Source organism: Lissotriton vulgaris, chromosome 3_1 (genome assembly GCF_964263255.1).
Source record: "Lissotriton vulgaris chromosome 3_1, aLisVul1.2, whole genome shotgun sequence".
NCBI lineage: Eukaryota > Metazoa > Chordata > Amphibia > Caudata > Salamandridae > Lissotriton > Lissotriton vulgaris.
The window spans coordinates 1,249,683,264-1,249,703,448 of NC_141689.1; the positions used below are offsets into that span (position 1 = coordinate 1,249,683,264).

The window sequence follows — 20,185 nt, forward strand, 5'->3', positions numbered from 1 at the left end:
CCCCTTTGCTTCCAAGGTCATGAGGTGGAACTTTTTCAGGACCTTTCGACAATTACCCTGCAAAAGCGGAGATCGTACAAAATGGCCACCGCCTTCCTCCGCAAGGAAGGGGTACCGTACTCATGGGGGCACCCCTTTAGACTGATCTTTAAATGGAACGAGGTGCTCCATCATCTGCGCTCCATCAACTGCGCTCCTTGAAGGACACGTGTAGTCTACTTGGTTTGTCGCCGGAGGAGGACCATCCAGACGAGGAGGAGGGTGGACATCATCTGGGGCCCTGCCCGGTTCTCCCCGGACGCGCGGCGATGGTTGGCAAACGGTACGAAGAGGACGTTCCTCCAGGAAACATCTCAAGCCGACCCTGGAAACGATGGAGCAAGAGAAAGCAGCGGCTATCCAAGAAGTCTCCAAGGACACTGGCGCCAGTTCATGAGACTTTTGCTGAAGCGGTCCTGATTAGCTAAGTATGGCAGCTCATTTGGGGTCGGGCGGGGGGGTCTCGAGCCACCATTACCACACAACCCACTCTTGTTACAACGTACTACAGGCCAGAACAGACTTTGGTTGGGCCTGGGACAATGTGCGGTATTTGTTGTTCTTTGATCAGCTCTATATACTTTTTGTTTAGGGGGGGGGGGAGAAGGGTGGAGTGGAAGCGGCACTGGACTTCGTTGTAGGCATTTTGGGGGACATAATGTGGATTGATTCTGAGCGGCGCCGTAGGGGGGGAGGGGTTGCGGGAGAGAGGGTGAGAGGCCTTACCGCCTCTGCTGACAATCCGAGGGGCCAACCACGAGGGGGAATGGGAAGGTAGGGCTTGTCACGCGGGGGAACGGGACAGGCTGTAGCTTTCATTGCAGTAGCTCCAGGGTCTGCCCCATTATACCGCTTTCTATAGGGACTTGGAACGTCAAGGGGCTTAACTCCCCGCAGAAACGCCAGAAGATCTGGAAGTACATTTTAGATCGCCAATTAGATATAGTGGCTCTCCAGGAAACTCACTTGTTAAAAACGGAGGATCATCGCCTTAAGCATAAAAAATACCCTCTCATTTATAAGGCCTCGGCCTCCTCCAAACAGAAAGGAGTGGCTCTTCTCTTCAGTCCGGGAGCACAATTCCAACCCTTGGCCACTCAGGGTGACAAAGATGGGAGGTGGCTAATGGTCAAGGGTCGCTTGAAGGGTACACTTTGTACGTTTGTCACACTTTACGCCCCTAATACGGGGCAAAAGCACTTTTTACATTTATTGCTGGGGAAGGTGGTAGATTTTGCAGAGGGGCCCTTAATTCTGTTGGGGGATTTCAATCTAGTATGGCAACCGGACCTTGATAGCACACACACATGCCGCTCTGACACTGGTCCCTTCCCAGAGGCCCTGCAGACACAAATTGGGGACATGGGCCTACTAGACACCTGGCGTACCTATACCCGCTCACACGAGACTACTCCTTCTCACACGTGCACCAAACGTACTCCCGACTGGATTACGTATTTCAGTCAGTCCCTGAGGGGTAACCTTCAAGATGGCAAGATACTTCCCATCTCAGTTTCGGATCACGGTATATACACTGTGTGCCTCTCCTGGCTAGGCAACGCCCCCAGGCCAGCCCGTGGGTACTTCCCGGAGGCCCTGACGAGGGACAAGGATTCCATGACACAGCTGAGGGAGTCTATAGCTGAATTCTTTACCCTTAACACCCCAGATGCGACCTCTGAGTACATTACGTGGGACGCCTTTAATGCAGTACTGCGTGGTAAATGCATCTCGCTCAACTCGGCCCTAAATAAACTCCGGGCGAAGGAAAGGATGGGCTTGGAGGAGGAACTCGAAGGCTGAGCGCGCTCACAAACTCAAACCCACTAGGCAGACACTACGCACCCTCCCAGCACTCAAGGGTAAGTTACGCGCCATATACAACAACAGGGCAGAATACACCCTCCTTCAACTATGCAACCTATGCTACACCCAGGGCAACAAGATAGGAAAACACCTTGCTAGACAGCTGAAGGACAAGAGGTAAAGGGAATACATAGGGGGACTTCAAGACGAGGAAGGGAACATACTACATAGAGATGAGGATAAGGCGGGACTCTTTGAGTCCTTCTACGACGCGTTGTACTCGGCTGACACCCCTAACACCACTCGCCAACAGGCCTTTCTCAAGGATCTTCCTGTCCCACAAGTCTCCCCAGAATGGAATGAGACCCTTACAGCGCCCATTACCCTGGAGGAAGTGCACATAGCTATTAAAGCACTAAAACCCCATAAGGCACCCGGTACGGACGGGTATACGGCCGTCTTTTACAAGACCTTCATGGGGGACATTGGTCAACACCTAGTCCGACTTTTCAACCAAATGGCCCTGGAAGGTGACACCCCTGCCTCCATGGCGGAGGCGGTAATCGCTGTAATCCCCAAGCCTGGTAAGGATGTCACTTGCTGCTCTTCCTACCGCCCCATTGCCCTTTTAAACATCGATGCAAAATTGTACTCCTCTATTCTGGCCAGACGGTTGACAGACCTTATGCCACTCATCATCCACCCGACCAATCGGGCTTCATAAAAGGGCGCCAAACTCACGACAACACCCGCCGTATCGTCCATCTCATCACAAAAAGCCAACAAATTTAAAATTCCTGCTATATTAATCGGTCTAGATGCCGAAAAAGCATTTGATCAAGTCGATTGGCAATTTTTATGGACCACCCTAACACGATTTGGCTTCGCCTCCGCATTCATAAAGATGCTCCAGGCTAATTACAGACGTCCCACTTCCAAGGTTTCCGTCAACTGAGTGCAATCCTTCTCCTTCAGCCACACCAGGGGAACCAGGCAGGGTTGCCCCCTGTCCCCCATGTTATTCGCCCTTAGCATAGAACCCTTAGCTATAGCGGTACGGGAGCATCCAGGAATAGAGGGCCTCCCCTTCACGGGGGAATCCCATAAAATGTCCCTCTTTGCGGATGACGTCCTCCTATCCTTATCAAATCCAATTGGGTCACTCCCATGCTTGCAGGAAGTTCTCAGTTCCTTTGAGCTGGCAGCAGGCTTTAAAGTTAATCTGAGTAAATCCCACATACTCAATCTACCCCTCTCTCATACGGAGTCCCTGCTTCTCCGATCCTTAACTCCGTTGGCATGGGCGCCCTCCTCCATACAATATCTAGGGGTGCAACTCACGCCAACGCTAGAGAAGTTATACGCAGCCAACTTTCTCCCTATTCTAACTCGTATCCAAGCGGAACTGACGAGATGGAAGCCGCTCTTCCTCTACTGGCTGGGACGTGTGCACGCCGTAAAAATGACACTCCTCCCCAAATTACTATATTTATTCCAGGCTCTCCCCATAGAATTAGAGGAGGACTTATTTAAGCGTGTTAAAACTATGATCCTGCGCTTCATTTGGCAGGGAGGGCGGGCCCGTCTCGCCTTCTCTATACTTCGGCGGCCACAACGGGAGGGAGGGGCGGGGCTCCCTGATATTAAACTTTATTATAAAGCAGCCCAACTGCGTATCTTAGTTGACTAGACGCAGATGGAGTCAGAAAAGCATTGGCTCCACATGGACCTCAGTGTAGCAAGTAGGACGATATGGGACTTGATCTGGCGCGCGAAGAAAGACAGGCCACCGAACGCATACCTCAGCACCCCGACACGCACCACCCTCAAAGTATGGGACACTGTAGCTACAAGGGAGGGTTGGACAACTTTCCCCTTGCCACTGACACCTCTTCATTTCTCCTCAGACTTCCCCCCCCTGCACTGAAGGAGGGACCGTTTGCCGCCTGGAAGGAGGGAGGGAGGTTGTCTCGCACTAACACATTTATTCCACAACTATGACCCACTTACTTTTGAGAACTGCACAAGAGAATATGAGGTGGGGGACCGTGAAAGGTATCACCATGCACAACTGTTACATTGGGCCCTAGACCCCCGGATCAGGGAGGGAGCCACTAGACCTCTCACGAAACTTGAGTTACTCCTCCTCAAAACTAAATCTATGAAGGGGGTGATTTCGGCGTTATACAAGCTTCTGCTATCTACGGAAACTAGCCCTCGCCCAAGATACCAGGCCCGGTGGGAGGGATGACCCAGCGCGATATCTCGGTGGGCGACTGGAGCCATCTATGGTCAGATATCCTCAAGTTCAACCAATCCACAGCACTCAGGGAAGCCCATCTGAAAGTAATGACAGACTGGTACTTATACCCATCCAAACTAGCCAGGATCTTTCCTGGCACATCGAATCGATGCTGGAGGGGATGTGGCCTCTTGGTGGATTTCCAGCACATCTGGTGGGACTGTCCCTCTATTCGACCATTCTGGGAGGAGATCCTGGCACAGATAAAATCCATCCTGGGGTATCCCGTTCCGACCTCTATGACCGAAGCCCTACTGGGACTTAGGGACCCTACACTTGAACATCAAACCAGGGCTGATAAAAGGATCATGTGGCTGTGTATGGGGGCGGCTAAATTGGCAGTAGCGGCGGCGTGGAAGAAGGAGGCACCTGCGATGTCCCTGTGGCACTCCCGCCTGTGGCAGTTACTTAGCTTAGAACGTATGTCTGACATAGCACGTGAAGATTTTAAGAACTTTGAATTCCGCTGGGGTCCCTTAGTCTCCTTTTTGTCGCAGGGTCTACCATCAGCAGTATGCCCTTCCACGATCAGGGCCCTTCACCTATTTCAAATCTAAGATCCGTTCCACTATGGGACCACACTTTGATGCCGCTCCACTACCACTGGGGAGGGGAGGGGGTGGGGGGGTTTTGGGGAGCTCATTGGGGGGGGGGTTGGGGGGACGAGTTGGGGTTCTTTCTCCTTTGTTTGATGTTTTTTTTTATTCTTTGTTTCTTTGACTCGATTTGCACTACCCACTGAGGATCTATTTCGAGTTCCTTGGGGGTCATGGTGGGCCGGTGGTTTACACTGACTTCTTGGCAATCATAGGGAGCGATGACGGAGGAGGGAACGTGGGGACACCTAGAGACTTGATAGCATTCTTCCTGATGGTCCCCTTTATGTAAAGTGTAAACCGCTCCCCGTTTGCCCCGCCGCCCAACACCTACTCAAGGGATGGTGCTTGGAAATGGGTCCACGGTAGCTAAGGGGTGCTCAGTTTTCTTGTATGCCAGTGATGCAACTGTTGTACTATCCACTTTGGAGAACCCCTGCGAGGGCATGTGGGCGGATTGTGCCCTGAGTCAAGTTTTGTGAACCATAATAAAAACAACTTTGACAAAAAAAGACAAATCAAGTCAGTTGCTCTTTTCCATCTATACACCCAGGATCAGGAACCTCATCCCCATATCCATGAAAACAACAACATTGCTCCAGTTTAGGAAAGAGTTGAAGACTCCCCTTTTCTAGGATCCTACTGCAGTAACAATGCCCTTCTGCTTCCAGAATCCAGCTACCTTTCAGGTCACTCACTGACTGTATGCTTACCTTTGACTCTGTACAGTACTCCACTGCCTTTTGGCTAGCTTCATGCTGTACAAATACTAAACACTTGCACACATTGATGAATTGTGGAGAAGTGTGGCTCACTGGTTAGAGCGGCAGACTCTGATGCAGAGATCAGGCCCGGGACCAGGGTTCAACTCCCGACGCGGCAGGGTCTTGGGCTCAATGTCCGCGGACTCGATAATTCTCGCCTCTGCGTCTACTCTAACCACGCTGCAACTCTGGGCAATAGCTTGCTTAATCTCCACAACGGCCCCAACAACACTTGAATGCCTGGCTTCACCTTGGGGGTGCCCAGGAGGGGCATCACGCAGGGAGAGCCAGGAAGGGTTCCACAGCGTTATACGGCGCCGGGACGCCCGATGCTGGGGCAGCTGTGCGCTTTACAAGTATACTACATTTACATTTGCCTGTTTTTGACATAGTTGGTGCTATATCTACAATACAATCCTTGAAAAATCTATAGGGTCAGTAGTTATTCGGACAGGATATGCAATTTATAATCATATTTTTACCTGTGGATGTTACATCTTTAGAAGGGATTACTCAAAATATTAATAAATCTATTTTGTTTCTGTAGATACTTGTCTCCAACTGCTCATTCTATACTTTCTCGTTGTTTTTCTATTTTTAGCTATAGTTTCTTAGTTCTGTTATTAGTTTTCTTTAAATAATGTTTATATTATTATGCCCCATTCTTCGGATCCATTTATATCTGTAGAATGTGTCAATGAATCCACAAAGAAAGCAACTTTTCTGAATAACTCCTTTGTTTAATTGCCAGCATTACTTCTCCAGCTCTCTCCACTCATCTGCCTTGGGCAGATCCTTGAGATGCACCAATCACATTATGGGCACACAGCATGACTTTCATGTACCCCTTCCCAAAGACTCAGAGCCCAGTGTACAGCTTTGCCTGTAGCTCTGTGTGTATTCAATGCAGGCAGTAACTTTCAGTGATGAACTCTGACGGCCAGCCCAGATAAGGAGTATTTCATTGACTGTGCACGCAAAGAATTGAGTGCAAAGCGTGGCTTTTGGTTTGCCACCGGTGCATCGTTTTCCGGTATCTTATGCCCTACCTTGCTGTCTCTCACTGCATAATGGGGTCTTAGACCTTTGGCCCTTTTACTAGAGCCTTGACGTAAAAAGACACAAGGCCGCAACTCCATTTTAAGTAGGCCGCAACTCCATTTTACGTGGACCGTTACTCCATTTTTCTGTAATTTGTTTTCAGAATCAACAAATCTGCTTTTGGCGGAGCTGTCATTTGTCCTCATCTTTCCAAGAACTGTGAAAGTGTCAAGTCATTTAGATCTAGACATCAAAGGACACCTGATGCGACATCAGTCTGGAATATCTTAGTGCGAGTTTGACCACACTGACTCTGCACGAAGTATGGAAAAAGAAAATCGACCACGTACACTTATATAAAGTAGTAAATGGACTAGCAAAAAAAGCTTCCTTGCTAAAAGATAAAACAACCTTAACTAAACAACGACATGCTTGGACAGTAGTTAACTCTTATATCAACCAAAAACCGCAAGGATATCTAGCTTCGCACTACAGTCAACCTCTGAAAAAAGCTTTTATAGCGTACCGAATGGGCATGCATCTTTCTAAAGATTTAATGCCCTCTTGGAAAAAACAAAAAACCGAAAGTTTCAACTGCAGATTATGCGGATACCAGAAGGAAACATTGACGCACTTGTTATGTACGTGTCCGGCCTTATTGACTCTAAGAAGAAGGCATCTACGGGGAATTTTTATCGTACTAAAGATCCGCACTTGCAGACAAGCGGTGATAATCTGGCTAGGAGGTGCCTCATCCATTCTGTCATGCCGGGGAGTAAAATTTATGTCAAAGGTAACAAAACTGCTACAGGAAACTGAACAGACAAAGGCACCTACCACCTAGTGCAAAAAGTGGCCAGGGAAAGAAAACCGTGGTGGTAGAAACGCCCTTTAGCGAAAATCTCGCCCCGGATACACACATTGTGTTTTAACGAAAAACACGTCCAGAGAGGCCCTTCTTGGGTCAGAACATTTTGACTTTTTATTTATTTATTTTTATCTTAATCTCTCTCTTCTTCTTTTCTGGTTTTATCCATTTGAATATTGTAAAGATTTTTATTAATCAAACAATAAATATTGATGATGAGTATTCATCATCATTGCACCACCAAAACACCCCAAAAAAAAATTGCACCACCAGTCTGGAACAAGGGCCTTGTGATCTCAATTTCAAGGTTGAAGAAGAATAATAGACAAAACAGTGTATTCTCAATTGCTGTATTTTTACCTCGTATGTTTAAAGGAAGGCATCTTAGGTTATATCAAACATTCCTAAGGTGATGTTTGAAATTCCATCTTAGATAAGATACAATCTAAAACTACTGCCACTTGACCACCTGTCAGGAGAGGTCCTACGTTTCAGATTATCACTAGCAAGATACTGCCAGAATCGAAAACGATCCTGCCAGAATTGGAAACGATCCTGCCTGCCAGTGATCCTCCCACCATATCACACTTTTTACTGAAAGCTGATATCGTGCCGGAGCCCAGCAAGAGCTCAAACTGATGCAGAATGTGTTTTCCTTTCGCTGGGAACACGACTTCCCTGAGTCCTGATAATTGCAGCGTTTTTACTGTAGATAAGAAATGCAGTGCACTCATCCTTTCTAAGAAAATCTAGCTGTAAGTTATTCTACTCACCATGCACTCCTAGTGTGGTGCATAGAAGTAGGATTTAGGGAGTAAGGTTTTTAGAGGACATTTTAACCATGGTAGAAATTTTATTTTTGCTGTTAGCAGTATGCATTTGTCCTGTTTTAATCGTATTCTGTGTGGTTATTTCAGATGTGTTGAGCAATTGGGTGCACCTGTTTAAATAAACGCATCTTTTGGTTAGTCTTTTTCTTAGCATATTTTGTGTGTGCGTGCGTGTTTGTGTGTGATTGAATAGAATGAAAGAGGTTTGCTTCTGATCACCAAGGTTGTCCCTGAATCTCGGTTTAGTCGCCCATAAGCATTGACACCGCTCTAACAATGTATTGGGTGGGGTTTTGCATGACTACAAAAACCTGTCTTTCACATTCAAATGTTGGTGCACTGAATAAAATTCACTTGTTACCTGCGGTGGGAAAGCAAACCTTGGAGAGCTGAGCCAAAGACTCCGTTTATGCAGTATTGGCGCCCAGTGTGGAACCTGGATGTTTTGGGAACTCCTTGAGTAGTTTCTTTTTCACACACATATGAACCATTATTACATCATTACAGAGCAGACCATAGTAAGGATGGTTTCTTCCCATTACCATAGGTTTGTCAAGCTTGACTTTTAAAAGGTTGTTCTCCATTCTGATGTTTATAGTCTTTGATTCTGTTAAATTTGAATCCATTCATATGGCGACCCCTATTGTGAAAGGTGCCAAATACAGGAAAGCAGTTACACAACATCTCAAACTTCGGGGTGTCCGAAAGGCTTGGGGTGGAGAGGACAGTTATTTTTGTAATAGCTGCTCATGATGCGTATGCCTTTGAGAATATTTACTCATAGGTAAAGTTTGAGGCTATAGACCCTGCCTCAGTGCTATTTCAGGCTTACAAGGCAGTACAGTCGCTTGCAAATTACAGGACTTACCATGATTTGGAAACCCTTTATCTTACCTGGAACACCAGAACTGGTCAGTTACCACTCACACACAGAAATGTCTGCCTGGGATTTCTGAGCAGCGAAGGAGCCATGAGGCCAGTTTTAGCTAGCTCCATTCCCGTTCCTTTTCTTGATACTATGACACTCATTGAGATGGTAAATTACACACGTTCCTTATACAGGAGACTTGTACAGTTTGTGCTACGTACCATGAACACTCGACTTGCTTTTGCATCGGAACAAACGGCTAAGGTACCGATACAGTCCCTCAGCCACACTATTAACGCTAAGCGCGTGTGAAGAGATTCCCTTCTGGGTTGCTAGCTAGACCAACCAGTTCGAAGTGGTGTATACATTTAAAACACCTCAAGACAAACCTAGAATATTGACTGTGTGTCTACCACTAGGGATGATACCACCCGAAGAGGAATGTAACGCCTGCGGGGAAGTATATTTGCATGCATTTACACTAGCACACATGGCACACTTTCATTGGCAGTTCCCTCTGAGTTATTGAAACAAGTACAAAATGAGCACGGAGCTGCATCAACTCTGGACTTAGGAATGTAATTAATGGAAAACCTTTCTACAATTTCTTCCATCATCGTGAGCAACATTAAGGGAGAAGCTTTGTGTGAGAAGTTGGCCTGATAAGATGGTTCCAATTCTGGAACCACCTTGTATCAGTCCAAACAATCCCTTATGGTGTCTGGTTGTAAGTCAACCTTATAGACAAGCTATCCTAATGGTAGCATGGACTAAGCAGGCTGAAAGGCTAAACTCAAGAGGTCGTGTTAAGCGAGCTGTTTTACCAATCACAATCCTTTAATATCAAATGAAAGACACCACACAAGTATATATTATAAAAATATATGTTTATTACTAAAATAATCCCCAGTACTCTTTATGAGCAAAGGGGCATAAGCGTTAAAACAAAAGCACAGTATAACATATGAAAGTTGCACAATTATGGATGAGGGCGGGTGGCCACTCAAACCATATATTAAGAAAGTGGTATGAGAGCTACCAATCGAACAGTGGTTAGGCCTAGGGCCTAGGGAATCGCTTGGAGCAGTCGGGACAAGCAATGCTGAAGTCGGGAAAAGCCCGCGGGATTCGGGTGCAGCGCTTAAAGCACACGCATGCACCAATGCAAAGTCAATGGTGCGTAAGAGTTACACAGTTAGAGTTTAAGGATACTTCCGTTTAACCTAGAAGGATAAAACTTTAAACACAGACCCTAGAGGTGTGTACCAGTGTGGGAACACCAGCGTTGCTGAGTTACCTCACCCACAGGAAGCGGGTGCATAGGGTCGAAGTGGCGTCGGGTTTCGTCACGCAGGTTGTTGGTGCTTGAAGCTGAAGATGCTGCAGGCGATGTGAAGGAGAAGTGTCAGGTGTGATCCAAGGGTGGATCAGAGTCGAAAAGTACCTGAAAGCAGAGGGGACAGAGTCTGGGTCACTCAGCAGTGACATGGGTGGAACCAGGACGGAACCAGGCAATGTCTGGCGCAATCAGGTGGTTGTCGAGGAGCTTCTCTCCGCTGCCACGTGGGCTCTGGGGCATCTGCGACGTCCAGGAGCGGGTCACGAGCTGTCCCACGAAGGCTCTCACCGTCGGCGCTGTCGGCTTCAAGATCGGAGCAAACAACACTTGGCAAGAGCAATCCACGCAGGACTGGAAGATTGCTTCTCACTCGGACCAGGAGGGTCAGAGCGGGTGCTCCTTTTCAGAGGAGTGGGTGCAAGTCTGTAGCAACCAGAATCACAAGTCTTATTTATTTATTATTTATTTAAGAAGCTTATAAAGCGCACAGCTACCCCCATCGGGGGTGTCCCGGCGATACAGATTACAGACTAGAGAGAAAGAAGCTGCTTAAGAGATGGTGAACAGCCAAGTTTTCAATTTGCTTCGGAACAGAGACTCCGACTCAATGAACCTCAGATCCAGCGGGTGGCTGTTCCAAAGTTTTGCTGTGACTACACCGAACGCTCTGCCCCCACTCCTGGCACGACGAAATCTGGGTACCACCAGGAGGCGTAGGCTATTCGATCTCAGAGATCTGACCGATTGGGATAGTTTAAGTCTCTTTCTCAGATAACCGGGGCCTAACCCGTTAAGGACACGGAAGGCCAGAATCAAGGCTTTGAACTGGATGCGACGGGCAATGGGGAGCCAGTGTAGTTTTTTCCGGTATAGAGCAACCGAGTGGCGGAAAGGGATATTGCCAATCAGTCTCGCAGCGGCATTCTGTACTATTTGTAGGCGCTCAATTAGGTAGAGGGGGGCGCCAGCATAGAGACTGTTGGCATAATCTAAATGCGAAGTGATCAGGGCATGTACAATGGTCTTACGGGAATCCAGAGGGAGGTAAGGGAAAATCTTCCTGATCATGCGTAGTTTGCCAAAGCAGGTAGATGTGACCTTATTGATTTGAGATTTGCAGGACAGTGCGTTATCAAATTGGAAGCCCAAGTTTCGAGCTGTCTGTACTGGAACCGGAGGGGGATTCAGTTCTGTTGGCCACCACTGAATAGCAGACAGCGCGGTTTTCTGATTAAAAAATAATACCTCAGTTTTGTCGGTGTTCAATACAAGGTGGTTCAAGGCCATCCAGGAGCAGATATTACTGAGACAGTGGCGAAAATTGGTAAAACTGGTGTCAGAGTGAACTCTAAATGAAAACACAAGCTGAGTATCAGCATAGGAGATCACTCTGACCCCCCCAAGATTCCACCACTGTAGCCAACGGGCCCAGATAGACGTTGAAAAATAGGGGGCTCAGAGCAGAGCCCTGTGGCACCCCACAAAGAAGAGGTTTACCCTCTGATTCGAAAGGTCGAAGAAAGACCTTCTAAAACCGACCTGTGAGGAAAGATCGAATCCAAGTCAGCACAGTACCTTCAATTCCCGACTGCCCTAGACGGTCCAGTAATATTTCATGAGATACCGTATCGAAAGCGGCGGATAGGTCGAGGAGAACCAACATGGCCTCCTCGCCCCCATCCACACACTCCCGAATAGTCTCCAATACCTCTAAAAGAGCAGTTTCGGTGCTATAGCCGGTTCGAAATCCAGACTGCGAGTCATGTAGCAATTGGTTGGATTCTAGATAGTCTGCCAATTGTTTCTGGGCCGCCTTTTCCAGAATTTTTGCTGGCTTCGGGAGAAGAGAAATCGGACGGTAGTTACAAAATTGTGAGGGATTCGCATCCATTTTTTTCAAGATCGGGACTAGCATTGCCTGTTTCCATGCAATGGGGAATTGACCCGACCGTAACGAGGAATTTCAAATGGAAAGGAGAGGGCTGATCAATACTGGAGCAAGATTGCCCATCACCTTAGCAGGCGCTGGATCAAGCGGCGATCCTGATTTGCATTGGATAAGTAGGTTAGTGGCAATCTCAGGAGTTAGCTCTTTGAAGGAATTAAATGAGACTTTCTGAGAATCAGTGTCATCGGTCGAAGGGGAGACCCGAACCGGTTTGAATGAGGAGGATAATTTAGTGATTTTATCCTGAAAAAAGTCTGATAGCCCATTGGAAAGAGCCTGGCTAGGAGAACTCTGAGCCATCATAGCGGGAAGGTTGACAAAGTCCTTCACTATCTTAAAAAGGATTCTAGTGGAATTTCAAGTTTCGTCGGCACAGGGGCCACAAGCCAGCGGGCAAGCCAGCGGGCAAGTGACCGGGCCAACGCGTTGAGCCAAAAGAAGCAGAAGGGCCCCACGCAGCACTCGTCGAGTGTAGAGGGGTGAGCTTCAGTGCAAAAGTGGCTCAGGGCTGGGGCTTCTCAAACCCCGTTGTACAGCTCCGAGGGTCACTCGTGGGCTGCACGGTCAGCGTCTCGTGGTCTTTTCAAGATGGCGGGGCCCACGCTTCCGGTCGCCTCCACGGGTCTCAGCTCTGCAGGGACTGTGAATCTGGCTGGTAGAAGGCAGGCAAGCTTGATCTTGTCGATCTGTCGCTCGAGTTCCGGCGGGAACTGCAACAAAGCAGACGTCGAGGTGCTGGATGGTGCCTGTTTGCACAGGGTGGTCACTCCTTGACCACAAGGGAGATTCTTCAGTCTTCTACGTCGAGTAGAAAGGGGGTGGATACACCCCTTTCCCTTTGTCCAGGCCGCGCTGGGACTGGGGCTGGTGTGCCCCAGAACCGGTTTGGCTGGATTATGCAAGGGGAAGCCTTGTGCTCCCCAGGCAGTGTCTGGTTTCTTTCAAACCTCCCTGCTACAATCCACTATCTCCTGTCTGGGGAGGTGTAACACCTCCCTGTGACAGGAAAGCCTTTGTCCAGGCCTCCTCTGCTGAGTTTCGGTCAGCAGCAGGAGGTCAGACTCGTGTCTGTGGCAGAAGCATCCATTTTGTGGATCTGAGGCTCTTTTAAAAATCAATCGCGTTTCAGTAAAGTAACATGTCTTCTCCCTCTAGAAGGGTGGAATGCTATCCCTGTCGACAGGACTGTTGAGGGGATAGTATTCCAAATCGTATGACACCTTACACGACATGTTTTGATAAAGCCAAACCAAAGTTGCTATATAACCGCGAGGATTATAAGGCACTTAATAGTATATGGTATGGCATTATCCCGGAACAGCTTAGGGAGTTGTTCCCGACAGCTGCAGACAGGCTCAGCTCATGCTAGAGCTCCATCTCACATTAAACCACGCACTCTGCCTCCAGGATTGATAAGGCCTGCCATAGGAGTGGCTCACATGTTTATATGTGTCCAGATATAGGTTTAGATATAGGGATACTATATCTATGCAAGGGGTGATTACACCAACTTGCCCCAGCTGAGTGATCAGCCAGTTGTGTCAATTTAAGAACCAGCCAGGGGTGGCAAAAGCTTTGCTGCAGCCCCTGGTAGGCCTTGGTGGCACCTATGCCCTGAGCACCTATAGTGCATGGTACAGGGGCTGACAAGGAGTACATTTCCAATTGGGTTATGTACCTATAGTACATGTATGTGAATTTAGAGAGAGAACAGCAGGCTGGGGGTCTGATTAGCAGGCCCACAGCCTCAATAAGTCGAAAACCAGTGAAGCAAAAAGCAAAAATTGGGGTGACCATAAGATAGCAGACCCTACTCTCCTACACTTTGGTTCTGCCTATACGACAGAGACTGGAATCTGTTCCAGATCATGAATGGGAACTAAAAAAAATAATCTTGGAAGTTTACACCACTGTGGGTGATGAGACCTTTGGTTCACAAGCCGTTAAGCCATATTTAAAACCTAAAAGTGATGTGGAAGGTGCCGTTAAAAAGAAATCTGCAAAGGAAAAGGAGAAGAAATAGAGGAGTAGAGATCAAAGATGGACTGGATTTCCCGCAGCTCAAGAATCTTGTAGGGGTGGTTATAATTTAAGAGACCAGAAGATAATTTAAAAACCAGAATGGTGTCAGTATTCTGATATCTGCTCTCCACACTCTTTTTAGGATTCTGACAGTAAACACAGAGACAGACAGACAGAGAGCGAGGATCAGAGTTCTGAAGAAAAGAGTATAGAAGAAAAGGTGACACAGGATGAGAGATTGAAGTTTGTGTCAAGAGAAAGGATTGAACTCGAAGACTCCTGTAGAAACATGCTGATCCAACTATGTATTCTCCTGCAAAACAGGAGTTTGGCGAGTGCACTCATAGACAGCAAAGCAGAAGTTACAATAGTATATCCGGTGCTTTAGAGGTTTCTGGTGGCGAGTCCAACTGATGAGTTCAAACAAGTTGAAACTCCAGATAATTATTTAAATCTTCCCAATAGGGTTTACAATTTTCATTATTAATTTAAAGGGACATTCCATGCAGTGTCAAAGCTGTTTTCTAGGCACATTTTTTCTGAAGATTATGACATCATACTAGTTGACGAAGACTGGTCTCCAGTCTTTATCAGAAAAGGGCCTTGGGGAGTGGGGGGGAGAGGAAGTAATCGGGTATGGGGGGGGGGCTACTCTGAAGACATCAGGAAAATGTACACCAGTGAATTGCTGTAAGACAGGCTCGGGCCTTATACAGAACTCAAGCGAGTTGGGATAAACATTCTGTTCCACATGCCACTCCCTTATGCAATGAATCTCAAGCGCAAGCTTGATACCCTTTAAAGCCAGAAGCTAAGCATGGTATTGAGCAATATTAGATCAGTTGCAATATTTAGGCAGAATAGTGCCTTGTTTTTCACCAATGAACACACTTCTTTTTCCCGTCTCCAAACCTGATTCATCCTATAGTATAGTTTTAGACTACAGGAATGGAAGCGTACATGCAAGAACAAATGCGGTGTAAAATGCACATAGCACAGGCTTAATGATGAATCTGGTGCAGAATAAATACAAAACAACTCTTGGCATCTCTAATGGGGTTTTCAGTCAAAACATAGCGCTTGAATGTGAGTAGCTGGCTTTAATTTCAACAGGGTGCAGTTCTCATTTTGGTGCTAGACTATGGGCTATAAGAACAGTGCAGGTTTATTCTCATGGGACATTATGGAGATCTTACAACAAGATCCCGAGGTATTGCCATACACTAATGATATCTATCTTACAGGTGACAACTTTGCCATACACCTGGCTAGGGTGGACAAAGTTGTAACAATATTAACATCACACTGTTACAGAGTTAACTTTAGAAAACCAAAGATTGCCTACCTTACGGTGACCTTCCTTGGATACAAGCTATCCAATGAGGGCAAGGGTCTGGCTTCTAGATTCCTTCAGAAGTGCGCTACCTTGCAATGTCCTAACACGCTGAAAAAGTTGCAATCTGTCCTGGGAATCCTTAACTCTGGACAGACTTATTCGCTGCATTATTCTGAGCTAGTCACCATGCTAGTTCTTGAAGTCACTTCTGCTATAACTTTTTGATCTAGAATGAGGGACAGGCTGTTCCTATTGCATACAGATCTCTCTTGTATTCTCCAGATGAAGCACATTTTGCCTCCATTGAAAAAATTCCTGCAGCTGTGCAAATGGCTAGCTTGAAAAAGTGTCCTTTGGTCAGGAAAACTAATGCTTGTGGTTACTCCCGTACCTACACTAGAGGCAGCCACTAAAGCAAGAATTCCTATTGCTCAAGGTGGGTACACTGGGCCTCTTGTTTGAGTTCAGTGGATGTAAAGTTTCAGTATGATCCCACTTTTCGTACACTGGCTTTTCTCCAATATGAACATTTTTTCCCCTACCTTACCCATTGAGTCTTACCAGAGCATATTGTACCTGAATGGCTTTGTTCAACCACAGGTAGGAATGAAATACAAGTACTCCACAGCCTGGGCCACAGTACAAGATGTAGTGAAAGATGGTGAATTCTTTCCACAGTGCAACTATACTAAGATGTTGGGCAACAGCTATGCACAACGTGCAGAACCTGATGCCCTTTTACTTGCATTACAAAGGGTTAATCCATCAGTTCTGACACTTACAGTGCCAGATCCATCTTTCTGTGTGCAAGGGTACAATGTTGAATTGCAACACTGGAGCTTGAATCGATTCAAGGTTAAAACGAAACATCCATTAAAGTTAAACAACTTTGGGGAAGGGTAGCTGTCTTACAAGATATGTATCAATTGGTACATGTGAGGCACACTTTGGGCCATCAGTATGACGGATTGCATGCTAAAGGGAACTGTCAGCTGACTTAGCCGCCAAAACTGCAATTCAGACTTAGAGTAGCAGCTTTAACCAGATCTTAGAGGAAGATTGACACAGGTATTTTGACAGCCACACATACCATCCAACTGGGTAGAAAGCTTCCTGTAGGCTTTCCTCCTAAATATTCCTGCACTGTTAATTCTGATCATATTACAGCCACATCTATCATCTCAAAGAGCTCAAATAAATCTCTATGCTGCAAACATCATAGCTATATCCGAGGCATAGCTTGGGAAACGTTTCCATATCAAATGATGGGACCACTGAGACATTGCATTTATCTTATGCTTTGAACGTTTCAATTAATTATATTGTTATTCCTGGTTCTAGTTCAGATGCCTAAGATATAGAGACTGTAAAACGAATTATGTTTTATTTAGAGATATGTCACTTTGAAAAATGAATATCCTTATGTAAATTTGGTCAGTTACAAAGAAGTGTATTGTTATCATCACTATGCACACTATTGTATACATAGAACTAGCTATCCTAGAGAGAAACACAGTTGCATACATTGGGAACATTGTGAGGTTCCACCTCCTGATAGTCACCCAAATGTCTTGAAGAAATGACCTTCTTCCAGAGTGACGACGGGTCACATCCCTCATCTTTCTATTTTTCACAAAATCCAAGACTACTTCAGAAGAATCTAATTGGCACTAATAAGGTCATCTATTGAAATGAATTCAGTCAGAACCTGACTATCCAAGGCATGATTGTCTGAAAGAAAATGTTGAAGAGAAAAGTATTTGGGAACAACATTTTGGCAGATTCAAGGCAACAAGACCTTATTTAGGACCTGAATTATACCTAAAGAAATTATGTTCTTGCATTAAATCATCCAGGAGACAACCTGTCTGGAATTTAGTACTATGAAAAACTTTAAAAAAAACTTCTACTCCAAAAGTTAATTTAACTGTGTTTAGTAATTGCTATCACAAATGAACATTTCCGATTCAGATATAAATGAAATGATCCAGGATGGAAAATATAATTCCACTCAGTACCCTCCTAAAGGTTTAGCTCTATGACCCTATAATTTCAGTACCTGCATTACTTTTGTTTTACGTCTGGACTTCAGGAGTACAACAGAGGCAAGTCACCGTAAAATCTTTGAGAATCAGACCTATTATTTCCATTACATTTGCAGAATTAAGTGCTCTATCGATCTAAAGTACCTACTTTCTAGTAAAGGAACCAGATATGGCGTGTACTAGAGTGTGATTTTGTTTCACTGCATTGTAGCTACACTGTGAAACACGAAAATACCTTTTATCTTTTTTTCTCGCATTGTACATCCACAATTTTGTAATTTAGAATATCACTGTTTAACAGGAAAACCATTCCAAGAAGAACCTAAATAACTTAAGTATTATTCTAAATATATTCTTCTCAAGTGTTGTCCTTCTCTTTTCATTGACCAGGTACCCAGAAATCAGACTAAACTACTGATGATGTTAGAGAAGCTAGGTATGAACTACGATGGGCGGCCGCACAGCGGACTTGATGACTCACGGAATATTGCACGGATTGCTATTCACATGCTTCGGGATGGCTGTGAACTGCGTGTCAATGAGAGGATGCACGCAGGGCAGCTAATGAATGTAGCCAGCTCGGCACCTATAGAAGGAGCACCTATACCACTGAGCCCTCATTTTAAAACATAGAACTTAACAGCATATGGACCAGTATTCAGTCTTCAGACTAAATGTCTTGATAAAGGATGTTTGATGGTGAACCATTGCATGGCAATGTAATGCATTCTTCAGAAGCACCTCATTGATTTTCAGATTTTTATCAGAAGAGTATATATGTTTTTTCAGAAATATATGTATTTGAAATGCGTAGTTCCTTTTTAAAAAAGATAAAGACGCTGCGTGGCTGTTAACAACGGTCACTGTTGCCTGGCACACAATAGGCTGGATGACCTATTACAGTGTGGTCAGGTTTAGGTGTTGATCAAAACAAAATAAATGTATGATATTTTTCAGTAGTAATCAGCCTTTTTCCTGAGAACCTTTTCCTCCTGCAGGTTTTATTTCAATACATGTTGTTTCCATGTGAACTAGCATATCTATGCTAATGACACACAAACCACTTTTGCTTGAAGTATGATCCGGAGAATCCAACCAAAATTATCCCATGCCTAGACCTGTCCACTTCATGAACACCGTCATCTGCATGAATTATATCAAGTTCAAAATCCTATTTAACTGAGGCGCCAAGCCCAATGCACCACACATTATACCTCATCAAAGGTAAAGAATTTTCTACACCAGTCTTATTTTTGCTCCCCCCAAGTCAATATGATAAATGGTGCAATTCTGGAACCTTTTCCACAAGAAATATTCACACTTATCCACACAGACATCAAAATCGAGCTGATCAGAGCCCCTAATGTTACATCCACTAATCTAGTCTCCCAAACAAATTCAAGGTTCTAAAGATTCCAGAACATGGTTGATTGAATAGGCTTTACACTTGGTAATCTGGCCCACATCAAATCTTCCCCTAGAATGCCCTACTGGCTCCCAAAATATGCTAGAATTATTTTTATGATCTTGTACAACATCCATAAATCATAATGGGGGAATGGCCTTCTTTGCCATCAGAAACTGGCTTCTCATTTCACACCAGCCTCTGACGTAACTCAAGGCCTGCCAAACTAATTAATAAAATAAAAATGATAAACCGCTTCCCCTACTGAATGGAAAAGCCTTATATAGCCACTCAATGTTATCAAAATGCTCTTTCAATAAACGCAATTAATTTGAAGTCCACTATATGTATCAAAACATGAGTACTCTAGGAGGCGTGGCTTGGACGGCAGCGGTGATTGCTGCCTGATCGCGTCGCTCTGTAGGCAGAGGAGCGATTCCTACCGATTTCAGGCGTCACAACAGCCCTGCCGAAGTAGTCTTGCCATGCCATGATCAGCGCTGCATGCCGCGCACTACATGAAGATAACTGGAGGCCGCCAGCGCAACTCTCACTCCACTTTTGAGCGAGGCTCCGTGCTTTCTCTCTCCGACCGGAGCCCTAAGATGGCGGCGCTCCGTCAAAAGCAACACCTCCGCCCTTGGATGCATGCTTAGTCCTGTGTCCCGCTTCACAACGGGCACACTGCCAACCACTCTGATCTGATATGACCTCCTTCAATGAGGTGGGTGCATGATTCTCCCCGCTACTGGCGCTCCTGAGAGACGAGCCCTCATTGTGTGCCTGACCCTAAGATGGCGGCTATGAAGACCCTCCTCTGATTCGCGCCAAATGCCCGCCGATTCCCGCTTCTGGCCTGTTACTGCCTGGGTGCTCTGCCACACTCTGCCACGATTTTTGCCTCTGCTAGCCACCAATGAACCATACCTAGGCACACTGTGTGTCTGGAGTTCCCTGGCTCTTTGCCCCCCGCAAA

General features: G+C 46.0%; 1 protein-coding gene across 1 annotated transcript in view; it reads left to right on the forward strand.

Annotated features, from left to right (window-relative positions):
* ERI1 (exoribonuclease 1) overlaps positions 1 to 18,763 on the forward strand; it is a 228,207-nt gene extending 209,444 nt beyond the window's left edge. The window contains exon 7 of the mRNA XM_086961755.1: positions 18,195 to 18,763. Within this exon, the coding sequence (XP_086817881.1) occupies positions 18,195 to 18,437 (243 nt within the window). The 3' untranslated portion in view covers positions 18,438 to 18,763. The remainder of the gene's footprint in view (positions 1 to 18,194) is intronic.
* The last annotated feature ends 1,422 nt before the right edge of the window (positions 18,764 to 20,185 follow it).